The sequence below is a fragment of the Oncorhynchus gorbuscha genome, linkage group LG01 (assembly GCF_021184085.1).
Source record: "Oncorhynchus gorbuscha isolate QuinsamMale2020 ecotype Even-year linkage group LG01, OgorEven_v1.0, whole genome shotgun sequence".
NCBI lineage: Eukaryota > Metazoa > Chordata > Actinopteri > Salmoniformes > Salmonidae > Oncorhynchus > Oncorhynchus gorbuscha.
In genome coordinates this window covers 43,378,010-43,403,754 of record NC_060173.1, presented here as the reverse complement: position 1 = coordinate 43,403,754, position 25,745 = coordinate 43,378,010, and the positions used below count along the sequence as shown (strand labels likewise).

At 45.0% G+C, this 25,745-nt stretch overlaps 1 protein-coding gene across 8 annotated transcripts in view; it reads right to left on the bottom strand.

The window, feature by feature from the left end:
- Positions 1-25,745, bottom strand: part of ntrk3a (neurotrophic tyrosine kinase, receptor, type 3a) — a 286,833-nt gene that overhangs the window by 33,048 nt on the left and 228,040 nt on the right. For all 8 annotated transcript variants that reach the window (XR_006839310.1, XM_046353608.1, XM_046353618.1 and 5 more), the window contains one exon: positions 25,483-25,671. Coding sequence is in view for 7 of the 8 variants with exons in the window: in XM_046353608.1 (XP_046209564.1) it covers positions 25,483-25,671 (189 nt within the window). In the remaining variant the exon portion in view is untranslated. The remainder of the gene's footprint in view (positions 1-25,482; positions 25,672-25,745) is intronic.

The window sequence follows — 25,745 nt, the reverse complement described above, 5'->3', positions numbered from 1 at the left end:
ATGGACGACTACCAGTGACAGGCGTTTGTACCACTTTAAGTAGAATTCTGTACTTTTTTTCTGAGAATATATGATGCCTCAGTGGATCTAATTTGAGGCATAGAGCCATAAGACCTGCTGTGGAGCTATATATTGTTAGAAGAGATGTGAGGATAGAACACATGATGTTGTTACATACTTAGGGCATACAGAAATAAACAGTTATAAAATGTCCATTGCCCTGTAATAATCTAACATCTTAAAACCTGCGCACCTTAGCAACTGGAGTGAGGAAATGTTCATTCAGTTCCCAACCAACAGGAAAACAATGCTGAAAAGTCTAAATGATCCCTTTCCCTTCCAGATGTAAAGAATAAAATGATCCGAACAATCCAATCAAACCTGGAAAATGTCAGGAACCTGCAACCTGTACAGTGGAAAAATGGTGGCGAAATCACAGTGTACAGACAGTATCGGTCCTTCAGTGCTTTCCACGTGTTCTGCGTGGCTGAGAGCTGTTGCTGGGAGAGAGTGGCTTCCATATGGCAAGTCACAGCAGCAGCTGGTATTTACTCAATACAGGGGTTCTGGATGAGCTGTTGTCCAACACCAATACCCACTACTGTCCAAGGTCCAGCCATGCCCAGTACCACAGATACCCCTGGAGGGCTAGGGCAGAGCAGAGGAATAGATAGATACTGAGGGATGGATTGGACAAAGCTCTCATTACTATTGGTTGGCACAAACTAGTCATTACGCTCATGAAGCACCAGAAAAATTGTAGCTATAATGTAATTAGCATCATCAAGGCAATAAGAAATTATCAACACCATGATAGCACTGCAAATATTTCTGCTTGAACCACAAGGTTCAAAACATCTTAAAAACATGTTTTATAATGGATTGCACTGGACTGAGATTTTTTTTAAAGAAAACTTTTTTTTTTTTAAAATAGCAAACCCACCCCATATCAGGATGCAGAAATAAATCATTGTTTTTGTCCCTCTGCAATTGCTTCTTTTATCCCCTCCCTTCTCAATTTCACAGAAAGACAGTGATAGGTTTACAATAAGCAGGTGGCTGTGGGTATGCTGGAAGGTGTGCCATCCATCCACACAAAGCAATTAAGGAAGTTACAAATAGCTTGGGTTAATTGTCTCATTACCACAGCGGTTGTAGTGCGTTCACCTCCCTGTTTATATGGGCGAGGGCACCCATTCAGGGAGGTTACCCTCACTGGGCCTCATCTGTCTCAGTGTGGACCAGCAGCACAGAGCACACAGCTGGGACAGAGCAGGACACAGTCTTCATCCTAATTAGGCTGCTTTGCTTTGGCAGCACAGATGTTGACTCCACTGCAGTGAAAATGACAGAAGACCAAATGAGGGCTGATTTGGATAGAAATGCTGGCAAATTGTTGCTATTTGATTGGGAATGTAGTAACCGTAGCAATTTATCCTCCCACTCTCTTGCACTGTCTACTGTTGACCATAAAAATGACAAACAATAGTGCAGCATTTCATTCAGTCCAATCACAACATCACTAGCACTTGACTTCTGAATGATGACTTTATGCAAATGCTGCGGTTTTCGAGAGTGACTTTTCATCAAAAGTGACTTCTCATTATATTATCTCTGTTTAACATATTAGAGCTCAAACACAATTGTACAGAAGAGTAAACAGATGTGCCAAACATTTGCCAAATCTTTAATCTATCAGTAAAAGGCCACGTTTGAGCACTTCTTTTTTCATAACATTTTTTTCTCCCATTTGAACACTTTTTAAGAGTGTCTGCTATAAGATCAAAATCTTCACTGGAGTAAACAGTTCATTTTGCTACCATTTGGCTTGAGAGAAAGTAGGAAAAAACACGTGAGAAAACTGAGGCAACAAAAAAAATGAAACAATCTCTGCCGGTCGTCAGATGTACAGTGCCTTCGGAAAGTATTCAGACCCATTGACTTTTTCCATTTTTTGTTACGTTACAGTCTTATTCTAAAATTGATTACATTTTTGTTCTCATCAAATCTACACACAATACCCCATAATGACAAGGCAGTAAGAGGTTATTAAGACATTTCTGCAAATTTCTTACAAATAAAAAACTGAAATATTACATTTACATAAGTATTCAGATCCTTTACTTACCACTTTGTTGAAGCACCTTTGGCAGCGATTACAACATCAAGTCTTCTTGGGTATGACGCTACAAGCTTGGCACATCTGTTTTTGGAGAGTTTCTCCCATTCATCTCTGCAGATCCTCTCAAGCCCTGTCAGGTTGGATGGGGAGCGTTGCTGCACAGCAATTTTCAGGTCTCTCCAAAGATGTTAGATCGGGTTCAAGTCCAGGCTCTGGCAGGGCCACTCAAGGACATTCAGAGATTTGTTCCCTGAAGCCACTACTGTGTTTTGTTGGTTGTGTGCTTAGGGTTGTTGTCCTGTTGGAAGGTAAACCTTCACCCCAGTCTGAGGTCCTGAGCCCTCTGGATCAGCTTTTTATCAAGCATCTCTCTGTACTTTGCTCCGTTCATCTTTAATCCTGACAAGTCTCTGCCGCTGAGACTTCTCATTGTCTGAGAGTCTTTAGATGCCTTTTGGCTAACTCCAAGCGGGCGGTCATGTGCCTTTTACTGAAGAGTGGCATCCGTCTGGCCACTTTACCATAGAGGCCTGATTGGTGGATTGCTGCAGAGATTTGTGTCCTTCGGTAATTTCCTTCCATCTCTACAGAGGAACTCTAGAGCTCTGTCAGAGTGACCATCGGGTTCTTGGTCACCTCCCCGACCAAGGCCCTTCTCCCCCAATTGCTCAGTTTGGCCGAGTAAACAGCTCTAGGAAGGTCCTTGGTGGTTCCAAACTTGTTCCATTTAAGAATGATGGATGCCACTGTGTTATCGGTGACCTTCAATGCTGCAGAAATGTTTTGGTACCCTTCCCCAGATCTGTGCCTCGACAAAATCCTGTCTTGAAGCTCTACGTACAATTCCTTTGACCTCATGGCTTAGTTTTTGCTCTGACAGGTGTGTGCCTTTCCAAATCAGGCCCAATCAATTGAATTTACCACAGGTGGACTCCAATGAAGTTGTAGAAACATCTCAAGGATGATCAATGGAAACAGGATGCACCTGAGCTCAATTTCGAGTCTCATAGAAAATGGTCTGAATACCTATGTAAATAATGTATTCCTGTTTATTATTTTTAATACATTTGCTAAAATGTTGTCATTATGAGTTATTGTGTGTAGATTACTGAGTTTATTTTGTATTAATCCATTTTAGAATGAGGCTTTAACGTAAATAAAGATTGGAAAAAGTCAAGGGATCTGAATACTTACTGAAGGCACTGTATAGTCCACTTCCTTCCTGTATTATTCAGTGTTTAAGTTAGTAGAGCAGATAGACTTTTTTCCAAAACCTTCCATAATGCCCTCTCAACCCACCTCCATGTTCTACTCCTAGCAACACCATTCCCCCTCGCTCTCCAAATGTTCCCAATGGTTTCTGCAACCGTGTCTTATGGAAGAAAAGAGCTTCTGGATATCAGGACAGCGATCACTCACCTCGGATTAGACAAAGATTTCTTCAACAACAACAACAGCAGCAAGCAGGACTCACATGATATTCTCCAAACACACCTCAGGAAAGACATCCCAATTATTCGCAAACGGAAGCAACGCACAGAAAGAAGAGCCGGATGCCTCGTCCGGACCCGCAGAAGGCAACTAGGAAAGCTGCCATTACCGTCATTATTACTCGCCAACATGCAATCATTGGACAATAAACTAGACAAGGTAAGATCACGAATATCCTATCAAAGGGACATCAAAAACCGTAATATCCTATGCTTCACGGAATTGTGGCTGAATGACGACATGGATATTCAGCTAGCGGGATACGCGCTGCACCGGCAGGATAGAACAGCACACTCCGGTAAGACGAGGAGGGGGGGGGGGGGTCTGTGCATATTTGTAAACAACAACTGGTGCACGAAATCTAAGGAAGTCTCTAGATTGTGCTCACCTGAAGTAGAGTATACTGTGATAAACTGCAGGCCACACTACTTGCCTAGAGAGTTCTCAGCTATACTTTTCGTGGGAGTTTATTTACCACCACAGACAGATGCTGGTACTAAGACCGCACTCAGTCAGCTGTATAAGGAAACCAGAAGAAAAAAAGATGTGCAACCAGAAGAAAAAATGATCACCTGTACTCCACACACAGAGACGCGTACAAAGCTCTCCCTCGCCCTCCATTTGGTAAATCCAACCACAACTCTATCCTCCTGAATCCTGATTACAAGCAAATATTAAAGCAGGAAGCACCCGTGACTCGGTCTATAAAAAAATGGTCAGATGAAGCAGATGCTAAACTACAGGACTGCTTTGCTATCACAGACTGGAACATGTTCCGCCGGGATTCTTCCAATGACAGGAATAGACCACATCAGTCACTGGCTTTATCAATAAGTGCATTGAGGGCGTCGTCCCCACAGTGACTGTACGTACATACGCCAACCAGAAGCCATGGATTACAGGCAACATTCGCACTGAGCTAAAGGGTAGAGCTGCCGCCTTCAAGGTACGGGACTCTAACCCGGAAGCTTACAAGAAATCCCGCTATGCCCTGCGACAAACCATCAAACAGGCAAAGCGTTAATACAGGGCTAAGATTGAATCATACTACACCAGCTCCGACGTTCGTCGGATGTGGCAGGGCTTGCAAACTATTACAGACTACAAAGGGAATCACAGCCGTGAGCTGCCCAGTGACACGAGCCTACCAGATGCGCTAAATCACTTCTATACTCGCTTCGAGGCAAGCAACACTGAGGCATGCATGAGAGCATCAGCTGTTCTGGATGACTGTGTGATCACACACTCCGTAGCCGACGTGAGTAAGACCTTTAACCAGGTCAACATACACAAGGCTGGGGGCCAGACGGATTACCAGGACGTGTGCTCCAGGCATGTGCTGACCAACTTGCAGGTGTCTTCACTGACATTTTCAACATGTCCCTGATTGAGTCTGTAATACCAACATGCTTCAAGCAGACCACCATAGTCCCTGTGCCCAAGAACACAAAGGAAACCTGCCTAAATGACTACAGACCCATAGCACTCACATCCGTAGCCATGAAGTGCTTTGAAAGGCTGGTAATGGCTCACATCAACACCATTATCCCAGACACCCTAGACCCACTCCAATTTGCATACCACCCAAACAGATCCGTAGATGATGCAATCTCTATTGCACTCCACACTGCCCTTTCTCACTTGGACAAAAGAAACACCTATGTGAGAATGCTGTTCATTGACTACAGCTCAGCATTCAACACCATAGTACCCTCAAAGTGCATCACCAAGCTAAGGATCCTGGGACTAAACACCTCCCTCTGCAACTGGATCCTGGACTTCTTGACAGACTGCCCCCAGGTGGTGAGGGTAGGTAGCAACACATCTGCCACGCTGATCCTCAACACTGGAGGGGTGCGTGCTCAGTCCCCTCCTGTACTCCCTGTTCACCCACGACTGCATGGCCAGGAACGACTCCAACACCATCATTAAGTTTGCTGACGACACAACAGTGGTAGACCTGATCACCGACATCGACGAGACAGCCTATAGGGAGGAGGTCCTGGCCGGGTGGTGCCAGAATAACAACCTATCCCTCAACGTAACCAAGACTAAGGAGATGATTGTGGACTACAGGAAAAGGAGCACCGAGCACGTCCCCATTCTCATCGACGGGGCTGTAGTGGAGCAGGTTGAGAGCTTTTTATTTTTATTTTTTTTTCACCTTTATTTAACCAGGTAGGCAAGTTGAGAACAAGTTCTCATTTACAATTGCGACCTTGCCAAGATAAAGCAAAGCAGTTCGACAGATACAACGACACAGAGTTACACATGGAGTAAAACAAACATACAGTCAATAATACAGTATAAACAAGTCTATATACAATATGAGCAAATCAGGTGAGAAGGGAGGTAAAGGCAAAAAAGGCCATGGTGGCAAAGTAAATACAATATAGCAAGTACAACACTGGAATGGTAGTTTTGCAATGGAAGAATGTGCAAAGTAGAAATAAAAATAATGGGGTGCAAAGGAGCAAAATAAATAAATAAATAAAATACAGTTGGGAAAGAGGTAGTTGTTTGGGCTAAATTATAGGTGGGCTATGTACAGGTGCAGTAATCTGTAAGATGCTCTGACAGTTGGTGCTTAAAGCTAGTGAGGGAGATAAGTGTTTCCAGTTTCAGAGATTTTTGTAGTTCGTTCCAGTCATTGGCAGCAGAGAACTGGAAGGAGAGGCGGCCAAAGAAAGAATTGGTTTTGGGGGTGACTAGAGAGATATACCTGCTGGAGCGTGTGCTACAGGTGGGAGATGCTATGGTGACCAGCGAGCTGAGATAAGGGGGGACTTTACCTAGCAGGGTCTTGTAGATGACATGGAGCCAGTGGGTTTGGCGACGAGTATGAAGCAAGGGCCAGCCAACGAGAGCGTATAGGTCGCAATGGTGGGTAGTATATGGGGCTTTGGTGACAAAACGGATTGCACTGTGAAAGACTGCATCCAATTTGTTGAGTAGGGTATTGGAGGCTATTTTGTAAATGACATCGCCAAAGTCGAGGATTGGTAGGATGGTCAGTTTTACAAGGGTATGTTTGGCAGCATGAGTGAAGGATGCTTTGTTGCGAAATAGGAAGCCAATTCTAGATTTAACTTTGGATTGGAGATGTTTGATATGGGTCTGGAAGGAGAGATTACAGTCTAACCAGACACCTAAGTATTTGTAGTTGTCCACGTATTCTAAGTCAGAGCCGTCCAGAGTAGTGATGTTGGACAGGCGGGTAGGTGCAGGTAGCGATCGGTTGAAGAGCATGCATTTCAGTTTTACTCGTATTTAGAGCAATTGGAGGTCACGGAAGGAGAGTTGTATGGCATTGAAGCTTGCCTGGAGGATTGTTAACACAGTGTCCAAAGAAGGGCCGGAAGTATACAGAATGGTGTCGTCTGCGTAGAGGTGGATCAGGGACTCACCAGCAGCAAGAGCGACCTCATTGATGTATACAGAGAAGAGAGTCGGTCCAAGAATTGAACCCTGTGGCACCCCCATAGAGACTGCCAGAGGTCCGAACAGCAGACCCTCCGATTTGACACACTGAACTCTATCAGAGAAGTAGTTGGAGAACCAGGCGAGGCAATCATTTGAGAAACCAAGGCTGTCGAGTCTGCCGATGAGGATGTGGTGGTTGACAGAATCGAAAGCCTTGGCCAGATCAATGAATACGGCTGCACAGTAATGTTTCTTATCGATGGCGGTTAAGATATCGTTTAGGACCTTGAGCGTGGCTGAGGTGCACCCATGACCAGCTCTGAAACCAGATTGCATAGCAGAGAAGGTATGGTGAGATTCGAAATGGTCGGTAATCTGTTTGTTGACTTGGCTTTCGAAGACCTTAGAAAGGCATGGTAGGATAGATATAGGTCTGTAGCAGTTTGGGTCAAGAGTGTCCCCCCCTTTGAAGAGGGGGATGACCACAGCTGCTTTCCAATCTTTGGGAATCTCAGACGACACGAAAGAGAGGTTGAACAGGCTAGTAATAGGGGTGGCAAAAATTTCGGCCAGATAATTTTAGAAAGAAAGGGTCCAGATTGTCTAGCCCGGCTGATTTGTAGGGGTCCAGATTTTTCAGCTCTTTCAGAACATCAGCTGAATGGATTTGGGAGAAGGAGAAATGGGGAAGGCTTGGGCGAGTTGCTGTTGGGGGTGCAGTGCTGTTGACCGGGGTAGGAGTAGCCAGGTGGAAAGCATGGCCAGCCGTAGAAAAATGCTTATTAAAATTCTCAATTATGGTGGATTTATCAGTGGTGACAGTGTTTCCTATCTTCAGTGCAGTGGGCAGCTGGGAGGAGGTGTTCTTATTCTCCATGGACTTTACAGTGTCCCAGAACGTTTTTCAGTTAGTGTTGCAGGAAGCAAATTTCTGCTTGAAAAAGCTAGCCTTGGCTTTTCTAACTGCCTGTGTATAACGGTTTCTAGCTTCCCTGAATAGCTGCATATCACGGGGGCTGTTCGATGCTAATGCAGAATGCCATAGGATGTTTTTGTGTTGGTTAAGGGCAGTCAGGTCTGGGGAGAACCAAGGGCTATATCTGTTCCTGGTTCTAAATTTCTTGAATGGGGCATGTTTATTTAAGATGGTTAGGAAGGCATTTAAAAAATATATCCAGGCATCCTCTACTGACGGGATGAGATCAATATCCTTCCAGGATACCCCGGCCAGGTCGATTAGAAAGGCCTGCTCGCTGAAGTGTTTCAGGGAGCGTTTTACAGTGATGAGTGGAGGTCGTTTGACTGCTGACCCATTACGGATGCAGGCAATGAGGCAGTGATCGCTGAGATCTTGGTTGAAGACAACAGAGGTGTATTTAGAGGGGAAGTTGGTTAGGATGATATCTATGAGGGTGAATTGGAGCGAGTGGTCGCATCGGCACTTCGCTCCCGCAGGTAGTATAACTTTTTCATTACATTTCATTATATTTCATTATAGCACAACGGTTTGATTTGTCTAATTTTAGCAATTTCTTCTCAGCTAGCTACATAGCCGTCTTTGTATCAAAGATAATTGCGTAATTATCGTATTTCGCCGTCCTAACGTAGTCTTCACTAGCCAGCTAGCTAACGTCCACTGATTAGCTGCACTGGAGAAACTATTACACTCAACTGAACGACTTGATTAGTGTAGTGTTAGCTAGCTACATAGCTGTCTTTGCTGTCTTCGTATCTTCGTATCCAAGATAATTGTGTTGTTTAGGTTTAGAGTGTGTAGTCTTAGAGTGATTATCTTAATTTACCAAGGTTAGCTAGCCAGCTATTTGTCGTCCTTAACGTAGGAGACTCTGCTAGCTAGCCAACAGCTAACCAACGCTAGCCAACGCTAGCCAACGTCTTCTGAATAGAACTCAACAACCCGGTCGCATTCACAGGTAGTATCACATTTTCACTTCATTTCATTACAGTACAACGGTTTGATTTGTTTGTTCGTAGCTAGCTACATAGCTAGCTACATAGCCGTCTTTGTATCAAAGATAATTATGTAGTCTAGAGCGATTTTCTAGGTTAGCTAGCCAGCTATTATCGTTCTTTTAACGCAACGTAACGTAAACAACACTACTAGCTAGCCAGCTAGCCCCCGAATAGCAGCACTGCAGAAACTATTACACTCAACGGAACGACTTGATTAGTGTAGTGTCAACAACGCACCCACTGCCAGCTAGCCTACTTCAGCAGTACTGTATCATTTTAATAATTTTAGTCAATAAGATTCTTGCTACGTAGCTTAACTTTCTGAACATTCGAGACGTGTAGTCCACTTGTCATTCCAATCTCCTTTGCATTAGCGTAGCCTCTTCTGTAGCCTGTCAACTATGTGTCTGTTTATCCCTGTTCTCTCCTCTCTGCACAGACCATACAAACGCTCCACACCGCGTGGCCGCGGCCACCCTAATCTGGTGGTCCCAGCGTGCACGACCCACGTGGAGTTCCAGGTCTCCGGTAGCCTCTGGAACTGCCAATCTGCGGTCAACAAGGCAGAGTTCATCTCAGCCTATGCCTCCCTCCAGTCCCTCGACTTCTTGGCACTGACGGAAACATGGATCACCACAGACAACACTGCTACTCCTACTGCTCTCTCTTCGTCCGCCCACGTGTTCTCGCACACCCCGAGAGCTTCTGGTCAGCGGGGTGGTGGCACCGGGATCCTCATCTCTCCCAAGTGGTCATTCTCTCTTTCTCCCCTTACCCATCTGTCTATCGCCTCCTTTGAATTCCATGCTGTCACAGTTACCAGCCCTTTCAAGCTTAACATCCTTATCATTTATCGCCCTCCAGGTTCCCTCGGAGAGTTCATCAATGAGCTTGATGCCTTGATAAGCTCCTTTCCTGAGGACGGCTCACCTCTCACAGTTCTGGGCGACTTTAACCTCCCCACGTCTACCTTTGACTCATTCCTCTCTGCCTCCTTCTTTCCACTCCTCTCCTCTTTTGACCTCACCCTCTCACCTTCCCCCCCTACTCACAAGGCAGGCAATACGCTCGACCTCATCTTTACTAGATGCTGTTCTTCCACTAACCTCATTGCAACTCCCCTCCAAGTCTCCGACCACTACCTTGTATCCTTTTCCCTCTCGCTCTCATCCAACACCTCCCACACTGCCCCTACTCGGATGGTATCGCGCCGTCCCAACCTTCGCTCTCTCTCCCCCGCTACTCTTTCCTCTTCATCCTATCATCTCTTCCCTCCGCTCAAACCTTCTCCAACCTATCTCCTGATTCTGCCTCCTCAACCCTCCTCTCCTCCCTCTCTGCATCCTTTGACTCTCTATGTCCCCTATCCTCCAGGCCGGCTCGGTCCTCCCCTCCCGCTCCGTGGCTCGATGACTCATTGCGAGCTCACAGAACAGGGCTCCGGGCAGCCGAGCGGAAATGGAGGAAAACTCGCCTCCCTGCGGACCTGGCATCCTTTCACTCCCTCCTCTCTACATTTTCCTCCTCTGTCTCTGCTGCTAAAGCCACTTTCTACCACGCTAAATTCCAAGCATCTGCCTCTAACCCTAGGAAGCTCTTTGCCACCTTCTCCTCCCTCCTGAATCCTCCTCCCCCTCCACCCCCCTCCTCCCTCTCTGCAGATGACTTCGTCAACCATTTTGAAAAGAAGGTTGACGACATCCGATCCTCGTTTGCTAAGTCAAACGACACCGCTGGTTCTGCTCACACTGCCCTACCCTGTGCTCTGACCTCTTTCTCCCTCTCTCTCCAGATGAAATCTCGCGTCTTGTGACGGCCGGCCGCCCAACAACCTGCCCGCTTGACCCTATCCCCTCCTCTCTTCTCCAGACCATTTCCGGAGACCTTCTCCCTTACCTCACCTCGCTCATCAACTCATCCCTGACCGCTGGCTACGTCCCTTCCGTCTTCAAGAGAGTGAGAGTTGCACCCCTTCTGAAAAAACCTACACTCGATCCCTCCGATGTCAACAATTACAGACCAGTATCCCTTCTTTCTTTTCTCTCCAAAACTCTTGAACGTGCCGTCCTTGGCCAGCTCTCCCGCTATCTCTCTCTGAATGACCTTCTTGATCCAAATCAGTCAGGTTTCAAGACTAGTCATTCAACTGAGACTGCTCTCCTCTGTATCACGGAGGCGCTCCGCACTGCTAAAGCTAACTCTCTCTCCTCTGCTCTCATCCTTCTAGATCTATCGGCTGCCTTCGATACTGTGAACCATCAGATCCTCCTCTCCACCCTCTCCGAGTTGGGCATCTCCGGCGCGGCCCACGCTTGGATTGCGTCCTACCTGACAGGTCGCTCCTACCAGGTGGCGTGGCGAGAATCTGTCTCCTCACCACGCGCTCTCACCACTGGTGTCCCCCAGGGCTCTGTTCTAGGCCCTCTCCTATTCTCGCTATACACCAAGTCACTTGGCTCTGTCATAACCTCACGTGGTCTCTCCTATCATTGCTATGCAGACGACACACAACTAATCTTCTCCTTTCCCCCTTCTGATGACCAGGTGGCGAATCGCATCTCTGCATGTCTGGCAGACATATCAGTGTGGATGACGGATCACCACCTCAAGCTGAACCTCGGCAAGACGGAGCTGCTCTTCCTCCCGGGGAAGGACTGCCCGTTCCATGATCTCGCCATCACGGTTGACAACTCCATTGTGTCCTCCTCCCAGAGCGCTAAGAACCTTGGCGTGATCCTGGACAACACCCTGTCGTTCTCAACCAACATCAAGGCGGTGGCCCGTTCCTGTAGGTTCATGCTCTACAACATCCGCAGAGTACGACCCTGCCTCACACAGGAAGCGGCGCAGGTCCTAATCCAGGCACTTGTCATCTCCCGTCTGGATTACTGCAACTCGCTGTTGGCTGGGCTCCCTGCCTGTGCCATTAAACCCCGTCAACTCATCCAGAACGCCGCAGCCCGTCTGGTGTTCAACCTTCCCAAGTTCTCTCACGTCACCCCGCTCCTCCGTTCTCTCCACTGGCTTCCAGTTGAAGCTCGCATCCGCTACAAGACCATGGTGCTTGCCTACGGAGCTGTGAGGGGAACGGCACCTCAGTACCTCCAGGCTCTGATCAGGCCCTACACCCAAACAAGGGCACTACGTTCATCCACCTCTGGCCTGCTCGCCTCCCTACCACTGAGAAAGTACAGCTCCCGCTCAACCCAGTCAAAACTGTTCGCTGCTCTGGCCCCCCAATGGTGGAACAAACTCCCTCACGACGCCAGGACAGCGGAGTCAATCACCACCTTCCGGAGACACCTGAAACCCCACCTCTTTAAGGAATACCTAGGATAGGATAAGTATCCCTCTCACCCCCCCCCCTTTAAGATTTAGATGCACTATTGTAAAGTGACTGTTCCACTGGATGTCATAAGGTGAACGCACCAATTTGTAAGTCGCTCTGGATAAGAGCGTCTGGTAAATGACTTAAATGTAAATGTAAATGTAAGGCTTTGGGGGGGTACCTATATATGCCATTTAGCTTTTATCCAAAGCGACTTACAGTCATGTGTGCATACATTCTACGTATGGGTGGTCCCTGGTAGGTTTATTGATAATTTGAGTGAGATTGAGGGCATCAAGTTTAGATTGTAGGATGGCTGGGGTGTTAAGCATGTTCCAGTTTAGGTCGCCTAGCAGCACGAGCTCTGAAGATAGATGGGGGGCAATCAGTTCACATATGGTGTCCAGAGCACAGCTGGGGGCAGAGGGTGGTCTATAGCAGGCGGCAACGGTGAGAGACTTGTTTTTAGAGAGGTGGATTTTTAGAAGTAGAAGTTCAAATTGTTTGGGTACAGACCTGGATAGTAGGACAGAACTCTGCAGGCTATCTTTGCAGTAGATTGCAACACCGCCCCCTTTGGCAGTTCTATCTTGTCTGAAAATGTTGTAATTTGGAATTAAAATTTCAGAATTTTTGGTGGTCTTCCTAAGCCAGGATTCAGACACAGCTAGAACATCCGGGTTGGCAGAGTGTGCTAGAGCAGTGAATAGAACAAACTTAGGGAGGAGGCTTCTAATGTTAACATGCATGAAACCAAGGCTATTGTTAAAGAGTGGAGCTAGGCACTGCAGGGCCTGGATTCACCTCTACATCGCCAGAGGAACATAGGAGGAGAAGAATAAGGGTACGGCTAAAAGCAATAAGAATTGGTCATCTATAACGTCTGGAACAGAGAGTAAAAGGAGGTTTCTGGGGGCGATAAAATAGCATCAAGGTATAATGTACAGACAAAGGTATGGTCAAGGCGATTTAGACAGCTAGCCAGGACATCGGTAGCAAGCTAGCATAGGAAGGAGGTCTGTTGTTAGCCACCTCTTGCGTTCCGTCAGTAGATTAGTGGGGTTCCGTGTGGTAGAGGGAATTAGTCCAAATCACACAACAACAAAAATAAAATAAAAACAATAGATATAGTTATAGAAGCCCAAGAATAAACATAATAATAATAATAAAAATAAATAAATTGTCCGATTGTCTATTCTGAGAGCAGCCGGTAAGACAGCTAACGGTTAGCAGGCCGCAGATGGGCGTTCAGGTAACGTCGAGACGGAGGAGCCAGCCGGATCTCCTTCGGGTAGATAATGTCGGCAGTCCAGTTGTGAAGGCCCGGTGGGGCAGTAAAACGGGTCCGGATAGGTGACTGCAGCCCAGGAGTGATTGATGGAGCTCAGGAGTGATTGACGGAGCTGGCTAGCTCCGGAGTAATTGATGTTTGCTCCGGAATCGACGAGAGCAGATAGACACACGGATAGCAGCTAGCTAGCTGTGAGATCCGGGAATGAATGTCCAGAGAGCAGTTGAAATCCAAGGACATGGAGAGAAAAATTGGTCCGGTATGTACCGTTCCGAGCCGCGCTGCGCCGTACAAAACTGGCGATAGATTTTCGAGCTAAAGGATAGCTGATGACCACAAACCGTGGTTAGCTGAATACTAACGATTTGCCAGTAAAGAAGCTAACTAGCTTCTGAACTAGCTTCTGATTAGCTTCTAGCTAGCTCCTGGCTAGCTTCTGGCTAGCTTCTTGGAGTTTCTGGCTAGCTTCTTGGAGGATTGCAGAATTGAGGTAAATAATACTTATTTATAAATATAAATTGGTGAGGCGGGTTGCAGGAGAGTGTTTTGAAGATGAGTTGATGGAAAATAAAAAAATGTATGTGAAAAAAAGTTGTAAATATATATATATATATACAGGACACGACAAGACGAGGACAAAAGACGTCTGAACTGCTATGCCATCTCGGGCATTACAGCTTCAAATTCCTTGGTGTCCACATCAACAACAAACTAGATTGGTCCAAACACACCAAGACAGTTGTGAAGAGGGCACGACAAAGCCTATTCCCCCTCAGGAAACTAAAAATATTTGGCATGGGTCCTGAAATCCTCAAAAGGTTCTACAGCTGCAACATCGAGAGCATCCTGACCTGTTGCATCACTGCCTGGTACGGCAATTGCTCGGCCTCCGACCGCAAGGCACTTCAGAGGGTAGTGTGTACGGCCCAGTACATCACTGGGGCAAAGCTACCTGCCATCCAGGACCTCTACAGTGTCAGAGGAAGGCCCTAAGAATTGTCAAAGACCCCAGCCACCCCAGTCATAGACTGGTCTCTCTACTACCGCATGGCAAGCGGTACCGGAGTGCCAAGTCTAGGACAAAAAGGCTTCTCAACAGTTTTTACCCCCAAGCCATAAGACTACTGAACAGGTAACCAAATGGTTACCCGGACCATTTGCATTGTGTGCCCCCCCCCCCCCCCCAACCCCTCTTTTACGCTGCTGCTACTCTCGGTTTATCTTATATACATAGTCACTTTAACGATACCTACATGTACATACCACCTCAATAAGCCTGACTAACACACAGACACGCCTTGTTATTCTCCGCACCATTGGCTAGAGCCTGTAAGTCAGTATTTCACTGTAAGGTCTACACCTGTTGGTTAAGGGATTGTAAGTCAGTATTTCACTGTAAGGTCTACTACACCTGTTGGTTAGAGCCTGTAAGTCAGTATTTCACTGTAAGGTCTACACCTGTTGGTTAAGGGATTGTAAGTCAGTATTTCACTGTAAGGTCTACTACACCTGTTGGTTAGAGCCTGTAAGTAAGTATTTCACTGTAAGGTCTACACCTGTTGTATTCGGTGCACGTGGCAAATACATTTTGATTTGATTTTCATACAGTTCATATTATATTTGTCATTTTATTTTTCAATGTTGAGGGCAGATGGTGCCCCAAAACAAGTGTTTGAGGGGATCCCGGAAAGCATGAGCCTGTCTGTTAGTCGGTAAACACCCCTTCAGCAGGCTCAGACTGTTGCACCTCACAAACACAATCCACTGGTCTACATACAGAGCAGAGCACCTTCTCCTCTGGACTCCCTCTTCTCCTCCATGAGATTCATCCAGAGGCCTCTCACCTGAATCCGTGTCAACGTATTTTATTAGATTCTATTTCTCTAATGCAGAGGAGCAGAATGAATCTCTATCAGCACATTTCCTTCCCAGGCTCTGGCAGACAATGTAGAGCAATCTCTCTTTCAGAGCTGCACTGTTGTCCAGGAGCTTTGGCTGAGGGGATGTTGAAGACCACTATAGCAAACAGAGGGATGCAGAGCATGAAATAGGAAAACAAGCAACAACACTAGAGAAAAAAAAGCATGTTGAAGTGCATCTATGGATTACAAACCTACAGTATCCTACACTAGGAGATGTTCCTGTTGCTTTGTTGAACACTCGATAGGCCGATGCATCCAGTGGGGCAAAAAGGTATTTAGTCAACCATCAAATGTGCCAGTTCTCCCACTTAAAAAGATGAGAGAGGCCTGTATTTTTCATCATAGGTACACTTCAACTATGACAGACAAAATTAGAAGAAAATTAAGAAAATCACATTGTAGGATTTTCAATGAATTTACTTGCAAATTATGGTGGAAAATAAGTATTTGGTCAATAACAAAAGTTTACCTCAATACTTTGTTATATACCCTTTGTTGGCAAGGACAGAGGTCAAGTCTTCACAAGGTTTTCACACACTGTTGCTGGTATTTTGGACCATTCCTCTATGCAGATATCCTCTAGAGTAGTGATGTTTTGGGGCTGTTGCTGGGCAACACGGACTTTCAACTCCCTCCAAAGATTTTATATGGGGTTGAGATCTGGAGACTGGCTAGGCCACTCCAGGCCCTTGAAATGCTTCTTACGAAGCCACTCCTTCGTTGCCCCGGCGGTGTGTTTGGGATCTTGTCATGCTGAAAGACCCAGCCATGTTTCATCTTCAATGCCCTTCCTGATGGAAGGAGGTTTTCACTCAAAATCTCATAATACATGGCCCCATTTATTCTTTCCTTTACACGGATCAGTCGTCCTGGTCCCTTTGCAGAAAAACAGCCCCAAAGCATGATGCTTCCACCCCCATGCTTCACAGTGGGTATGGTGTTCTTTGGATGCAACTCAGCATTCTTTGTCCTCCAAACACGACGAGTTGAGTTTTTACCAAAAAGTTCTATTTTGGTTTCATATGACCATATGACATTCTCCCAATCTTCTTCTGGATCATCCAAATGCTCTCTAGCAAACTTCAGACGGGCCTGGACATGTGTTCCCCTGCTTAAGCCAGTACGTCTGGCACTGCAGTATTTGAGTCCCTGGCGGCGTAGTGTGTTACTGATGGTAGGCTTTGTTACTTTGGTCCCAGCTCTCTACAGGTCATTCACTAGGTCCCCCCGTGTGGTTCTGGGATTTTTGCTCACCGTTCTTGTGATCATTTTGACCCCACGGGGTGAGATCTTGCGTGGAGCCCCAAATCGAGAGAGATTATCAGTGGTCTTGTATGTCTTCCATTTCCTAATAATTGCTCCCACAGTTGATTTCTTCAAACCAAGCTGCTTACCTATTGCAGATTCAGTCTTCCCAGCCTGATGCAGGTCTACAATTTTGTTTCTGGTGTCCATTGACAGCTCTTTGGTCTTGGTGATAGGAGAGTTTGGAGTGTGACTGAAGTTGTGGACAGGTGTCTTTTATACTGATAACAAGTTCAAACAGGTGCCATTAATACAGGTAACGAGTGGAGGACAGAGGAGCCTCTTAAAGAAGAAGTTACAGGTCTGTGAGAGCCAGAAATCTTGCTTGTTTGTAGGTGACCAAATACTTATTTTCCACCATAATTTGCACATAAATTCATTAAAAATCCTACAATGTGATTTTCTGGATTTCTTTTTCTCATTTTGTCTGTCATAGTCGAAGTGTACCTATGATGATAATTACAGGTCTCTCTCATATTTTTAAGTGGGAGAACTTGCACAATTGGTGGCTGACTAAATACTTTTTTGCCCCACTACATGTGGTACAAAACCCTCAAACTTGCTGATCCAGTCAAAGGTCAAATTAGTTGGATTTTCCATTGCTCGTACACACAATATCACAGTGAACGTCGCCATACTGTATTACTCAGCTTACTCACGAAAACATATATTACTCACGACACCACATATTATGTGGTATGGGATGTTGGTGTTGACAGAAGGAGAGATCAAGGAGAGACAGACACACAGAGAGGATATCATAGTTGGGTGATGCTGGGAAAGTGTGTATTCAGAAAGTCTTGAGGGGAAACAAAAAGGCAGGGCAATTCACGCCTGCCGTTGAAACCTGGATGCTGAACAGCACTGTAAGCAAACACGACAATCACATGAATAAAGAATGAGCTTTAAAGCGTGAGCAGTGGTGTGTGAAAAACACGTCTCATTGTGTCTGGAGAGGCTTGTGAGGAAGGAAACAGCAGGCCTCACTTCAGGGCATTACAACCATCCAAGGTTGGTTGGAAGATTGTAATGTAATGTATGTATGAAGAGGGCCGAACATACGGAGCATCTGGAGTCAGTGCCAACCCTCTCAGCAAGGCTCTTCACATAACAAAACAGGCAATGATGAAGCCAAGTCCAGACTGGAAAATCATCATCATCATGTGGTTATAGTCTTCTTCCGAGTAGTTACTCAATATTGAAGAAAAATGTTAGAATATTAACCTGAAGGTTAACAAGACACTGACCCTCGACCCACTGACCCTCGCCTTCCAACACCTGTCGGTGTTTTTATGCCCTGGTTGTTCTTTAAAGTGCGTCTCATAATTATGTCAGAACAGGGCTGATGGAAAAGCTCCAATGCATTCAAATGTATATTTGTATATATCTGAATAGTAGCAGGGGTGGCTAATACAGGTCATGTACTCAAACGGACTTGAATTTACTTTGGAGTGAACCAGCAGGGTAACACTCAACACCCACCTCAGCTTGGTGAAATTGAATGGCGTCAAGTACAGATGTTTGGGAGATCAATTTGAGTCAAATTGTGCAAGTCTAAATGTTTTTTGGGGCTGAAACAGCATGCTGTTGCATGCTATAGAGACTCTGCACGCAGTCTGTGTCGCATAAACTTTATACCGTGTGTCATCACCATGAGTGTACAAATCACATACATCATCTGCTGATACAAGGGCTATAATTTGACTGAAACATAGAATGTCCAACTCTACCTATCACTTATCAGAACCACTTTAACAAGTGACTGGAGAATGGCAAGCACAGATTTCCTGAACAGAAGCTGTGCTATGTGAAATACAATATGAAATATCCTGAAGTCATTTTTAAGTACAAAACATTCTCCTGCTGTTCGTTTGATTCATCAAAGGAGAGCCTGTACGCTCGATATGTGAAGCTTCAGTATTTCATTTGGAGTTTGACAAATTAAAAGTTGAAACTCTCCCGCGAGTCTAGCATGTTATCAAACTGTTATTGAGACACTATCAAGGTCATATTGACTTTCTGACTTGTGCACTGTAGCCGACGTTGCATCCATGGACGGGATACAGTAGCACAGCAGGAGGTGGAGCGCAGCAAGGTGACAGTCTGCGGTGTGGTGGCCGTTATGCCTCTGGGTTGCAATTAGAATGTATTTAAGGAGTTGAGAGACTCACGGTGGCATACATAGAGCTACGTTAACTATTCACTCCAAGGAAGAAATTAGAGGCAGAAAGAATTAAGCAATGAATTAAGTAACACATAACCAGCAAGCGATGAGATGCTTGACCTGTTGATCACAATACTGTATGTTCAGTAATGTATGAGAAAAGGGATTCAACCATGAAGGATACTACAGCTGATTACTCTCCTTTTATCCTAACAAATGTCCTACAAAATATGTTTATTTTCTCAAGAGGCTAGGTGTTTACTTCAAGATAACCCCCGAACTCCCACATTCATCCTTAAATTGAGCATACACATTGTTGTGTTGTTTTCCGGACGACGGGGCTCCTTGGGTGTTGTTTTGGGCCTAAATCCAACAGATGAAGACAGAGATGGATGAGGGAAGAGGCCACGACATCTGGCTATGGGTGATGGAGCAGAGTTACAGCCAATCTCTGATATTGATTGCATCTAGACAAAATGAATCTCTTGCTCATGATCTCTCTGTAGGGGACAGCCATTAGTGAACTGGTGCTGGGCTATAGAGAAGGGAAGAGAGTGAAGTAGGGGGCAAACAGGCACTAACACATGGTATCAGGTTGTGAATACTGTTATCACCTTGCAACATAAAATGACCTGCCTAAAGAAAAGGAGATGAGAAAATGTTGTGAGTGAGTGAGTCCTCTCGTAACAATATTGTCTTTTACTTCTTGATAACCTTTGCCATTGCTACCATGCCCTACAGACAGACAATTCTTTGAGGTGATTTGAAATGCTTCTGGCCTGAAGCTCTTCAAGTGATTACTTCTCAAATAAATCAATTTAGACAACACCTCTTCACTAGCGTTATCTGCATTTCATCATGAATATGTTAAGGGAGCTCATTACGAAAAGCTAGAAAAATAAAACCATTCTTTAACTTAATCTGGCATAGAACCAGTTTCATTAAAACACCAGGTCTGAAGAGGTAGAAGTCATAGCCAGACCTGTCACCTGTCTCCTGCCTTTATGTCACTAATAAGGATTCATTTCCCAAAGACTTTTCACCTGCAGGTGATGGGAAGAAAACCCAGCTGACCACAAGGTGTGCTCCTTCTGACTGGGGACAGGCTCTGACCACAAGGTGTGCTCCTTCTGACTGGGGACAGGCTCTGACCACAAGGTGTGCTCCTTCTGACTGGGCACAGGCTCTGACCACAAGGTGTGCTCCTTCTGACTGGGGACAGGCTCTGACCACAAGGTGTGCTCCTTCTGACTGGGCACAGGCTCTGACCACAAGGTGTGCTCCTTCTGACTGGGCACAGGCTCTGACCACAAGGTGTGCTCCTTCTGACTGGGCACAGGCTCTGACCACAAGGTGTGCTCCTTCTGACTGGGCACAGGCTCTGACCACAAGGTGTGCTCCTTCTGACTGGGCACAGGCTCTGACCACAAGGTGTGCTCCCTCTGACTGGGCACAGGCTCTGACAACAACGAAACTGATGATGAAAAGACATTTAATCAAACCATGTCCGTGATTAATTAAGGCAATGTCAATCTAACTGCACATTCTGAGCTTGATGGTGCTGTGAACAAATATGAATTATCACAAATCATAATAATTCGCTACTCTAACAGAGGGAGAATGTAGGTACATGTACATTTCCATTGAAACATACAGTATTGAGCATCTTGTATTAAATAAGATCCAAGACCGACGTATAAATGATCAATGAAAGCCATGTATGTCTACGACACTGGATGTAGCCACTGGATTTACTGTTGCAGTCGGAGTAAATAAAAAGATATTAGCGGTGATAACCACACGAGGTGACTTCCATGATGGATCTGATTCTTCATCTGCTGCGGCATTAGACTGGCTGAGGGGCATGCTATGATTTATGTTTCTATAAAGACATGTGGAAAACCACCCCTGTGAAATGACTGAGTGCTATCTGTGTTCTCCATGCTCTCTGAGCTCGAGGCAGTCAAAAGAAAATAACGACAACGCTTTCGGGGACATGGATTTTTACTAGAACTCAAGTCTTGCTGTAATTAAGTTTAAAAAGCCCCGGAGTGAGCTGGGCAAGGTTTGCTGTTATCTGCTGAGAGAAAGTTAGCATCTTTATGGTTACATTTTTTTAAAAATCTACATCAAGCTAAAGTAAGTCTGTTATCTTTCTATATCGAACACATCTGTCAGAGTGACCATCGGGTTCTTGGTCACCTCCCCAAATAAGGCCCCCCAAAAATCTAAAAACCAGTTTGGAGTATTGTGTGTAGATTGCTGAGAAAAAAAATATTTGTAATCATTTTTAGAATAAGGCTGTAACGTAACAAAATGTGGAAAAAGTCAAGGGGACTGAATACTTTCCGGAAGCACTGTACATTTAGAAGATATGATGGTTCTATAAATGTTTGAAGAACATTATACCCATTTGCACTAAAGAGGATGATATGTGACGATTGCTTTTCTAAAAATACCAAGGAATAGAGCTCATTAAGATATCAAGCTTTTAAGCTCAAAAAGTAATTTCACAGTGAATTTCACTGTGCTGTGGATGACGGTAGTCCACAGTGTGTATATGCTTATTGCTTTCTACTCCGCTGATCTCCGAGGAAAGAAACCCACATTGTTCAGTGCCTTTTGAAGGATAGTCAAATAGGAAAATGTAGATCTCGATTTTCCTCTATTGATTGGTTGAATAAATATCCTTGCCTACTTAAAGCCCATAAGGTCAGCTTCATCCAAGCAGTGTTTCTCTGAGTGTTTGTCTAGGGTTTTGGGTCTCTCATATTACACTGTAAAATACCATTTACATTAGATATTACATGCAGTACATATGGCATGTTTACTTCATTTTCATCCCCATCTGATTTGGATCCTGTTGTACTATATAATGCATGTTCAAAGTTCAATATACTAAATCTTAATGATTTGTTTTTTTGTACAATACAAAAAATACAGTATGCAAGCCATCACATGCAGAGACACACACGCATACATAGAGATGAACAGTCACACAGATACGCATGCATGCGCACACACATGCACACAGAGACAGACACACATACATAGAGATGAACAGTCACACAGATACGCATGCATGCACACACACATGCACACAGAGAGACACACATACATAGAGATGAACAGTCACACAGACACACATGCACACAGAGACAGACACACATACATAGAGATGAACAGTCACACAGACACACATGCACACAGAGACAGACACACATACATAGAGATGAACAGTCACACAGACACACATGCACACAGAGACAGACACACATACATAGAGATGAACAGTCACACAGACACACATGCACACAGAGACAGACACACATACATAGAGATGAACAGTCACACAGACACACATGCACACAGAGACAGACAGACCCTGATGGATTATAACTCAGACACGTTGGCTTAAAAGATTCATGCAATGTATAATGTATAACTCCTGTCATTTATTTTTCAGTACTAAATGTGATTTCCTTCCTCTCATTGTGTCTCCCTTCTGAAATAGAATTGGAGGTGTGTGTGTGTGTGTGTGCCCTTACTCCAATTAGTTTTTTTTACAGCTTAAATTTCACATGTGAAACCATATTACATTTAGAGTTCACACGTTAACACCACCTTTTCACCTGAGGAGAATAACATGTTGTTTTCACCTCTCGTGAATTTTCAGGTTCACATGTAAGAAAACTTCACATGTAGATTCAATAAAACGCCTCCCTCTTTCCTGCAACTTTCCCTGTCTTTTTCTGTCACCCTGACCTTTGCTTTCGCTGCCTTTTTTTCCCCAATTGCAAGTTTTGGCACAGTGATTCCAGCAACAGAGCACCCACTGCTGATTTGCCTCTGAAGCTAAGCAGGGTCAGTCCTGGTCTGTGCCTGGATGGAAGACCAGGTGGAGCTGGAAATGGAGAAAGTCACTGGTATCTGAAAACCAGTGTTTTTTTCCCAAGTGTGTGCGTGCGTGCGTGCGTGTGCAAGCATGCGTGTGCCTGCAGGGGCAGGTGTGTGAGCTGTAAACCACTAATTTAGATAAACATAGCTCCGCTGTCTCTGATGAGAACCGTGACTGCGGGAGAGTGCCAGTTACTCATCTTTACCCAGAGCTTATGAATTCACATCACGTCCTGTAGCATGTCCCCTGTATAACATGACAAATCCTGCTGCTTTACACGCCATTCATGATGTGCTTCTCTCTCCACAGCCACAAGGCACTACTTGAATTGGTATCAGATGGAACAGCGGATATTGGCTTGGTTTGCCTCTGTGTGCCTCCCATCATTTTTCACCGGTTTCTCTTTTTTTCTAGCAAGGTTTCACGGAAATGTGAACAATTAGTGTCTCAAGGAGATCCGGACCTTAGCCACATTTAGTATTGACCCAATTACAAGTGTGATCATGCCAGGTCAGATATAAACGTAGCCTGCTGCTACAGAGTAATGTTACATTCTGGAGCCTAACGTCAAAGGCAGAGGTGGTAATAGTGCGATATATAAAATGCTGCACTATTACATGGCTAATGAGACCTGCTAAATGACTCGTGCATAACATAGCACTGAAAGCACCTGCAGACAAACGAAGCCCTCAGCTACAAATTCCCTTCAAAAACCAAGATATTTCAAAACAGTGAAAAGCACAGTTTGTATTTTTCAGATGGAGACATACAGTAATTCCAATCAGTCTTTATGGGGATACACTCAATAAATGACGTTAAAAAAGCTGGGGCAGAGATCAAAGCAGTAATCAATACTGCACAGCATTAGTTCATGTAATCAGCTCTTAATTCTTCTTCAAGGGATATCAAAATGGGGACGACGTTACTGGGGGTTCAACTTCAAACGAATCCAATAGCGGCAACAGTTGAGAGCAAACAAATACATTATTTAGAGTTAAATGGAGATAAGAGCTGCTTGGATACACATGACATGGAGAACAATGAGCGGATATGGCAGCCGCTATAGTCTGCGTTGACACAGGTTTCTGGAACCCTCGAGAGGATGATTCATCAGACGCCATCTTTAGAGTCAGATACATTAAGCTGATTTGACAAATCTAACTCACTTCAGGAAGGGTCCTTACAAAAGAGGGCAGCTGGAAATGGATACACTGCCAATGCAGAGGTAGGAAATAAAGGACATAAACGCATCTGCGGAAAAGCAGTAAATCCCCAATTTTGAATCATGATTATGATGTGGCTCATATGAAGCGCAGCATAGCGCTACCTGCAGAGTTAAGACTGCTAACTGGGCAATACCTTTAAATCCCAAAGACTGAAACATTCCCAGATTAGGAAGGATCAAGACCAGATGGAAAATGAAGAAACTTTCACAGGACATCCTGCATAAGGCCGTCTGACATGGTCGTGATAATGGAAACACCAAGGGGCAGCGTGATTTGAGTTCCACATCCTTTTATTAACTGAACCTTCTCAACAAAACAATCAACGAACGACAGTGACCAACCAGCACGCACATCATCACTCAACAAAACAATATCCCACAAATGCAGGTGGGAACAGGGACACCTTAAGCATGAGCCCCAATTAGAGACAACGAATATCAGCTGCCTCTAATTGGGAACCATACCAAGAGCACCAAGAAATGCACCTCCTAGAACACCTCCTAGTCAAGCCCTGACCTACAACACCATAGAGAACCAAGGGCTTTCTATGGTCAGGGCGTGACAGACATGTATAATTTACATATGATTTTATCTACACCAAGTGTTCAAAATATTAAGAACACCTGCTCTTTCCATGACAAACTGATCAGGTGAATCCAGGTGAAAACTATGATCCCTTATTGATGTCACTTGTTAAATCCACTTCAATCAGAGTAGATGAAAGGTTAAAGAAGTGTTTTTAAGCCTTGAGACAATTGAGACATAGATTGTGTTTGTGCCATTCAGAGGGTGAATGGGAAAGACAAAATATTTAAGTGCCTTTGAATGGAGTATGGTTGTAGGTGCCAGGCACACTGGTTCAAGTGTGTCAAGAACTGCAACGCTGCTGGGTTTTTCACGCTCAACAGTTTCCCGTGTGTATCAAAAAAGTGCCCACTACTCAAATGACATCCAGCCAATTGGAGTCAACATGGGCAGCATCCCTGTGGAATGCTTTCGAAGAGTCCATGCCCTGACGAATTGAGGCTGTTCTGAGGGCAAAGGTGCAGTGCAACTCTATATTAGGAAGGTGTTCCTAATGTTTGGTATGCTCACTGTATATCCTATGAATAAATTATTGAATAAAAAATGGTCACACCTACAATGAGACATATGGTGCTGCTTCCCTCTAATATAGAAAAACACTTTAAGTCTTTCAAGGTAGGCCTAAATGAATTATTCTGCGTGAATGGGCACAGAGGGCACGTTGGACCTTGGGCTACACCTAGCCCATGTTGGTAGGGACAGACATAGGGATGATTAAAAACCTGAAAGTCAACAGAGCTGGTGTGTACTCACAGGTAGCAGGCTTGTTACAGTTGTGTCCGTGTCTGAAGTATTGCGGGTTCTCAATGACAGGGATACGGGTCATCCCGATGACCACAGCATCTGGTCCAGCGTCAAGGGTACAGGGGGTGATGATGCCATGGTTGACATGGTGCAGGGGGCTGGCCGAGTCCTCCTCACCACTGATCACTGCTACTGGTCCTGAGGGGAGAATAGAGAATAGAGAATAGTGACATGTCCTAAAGCAAATTATATGTCCTAAAACATTTGATCAT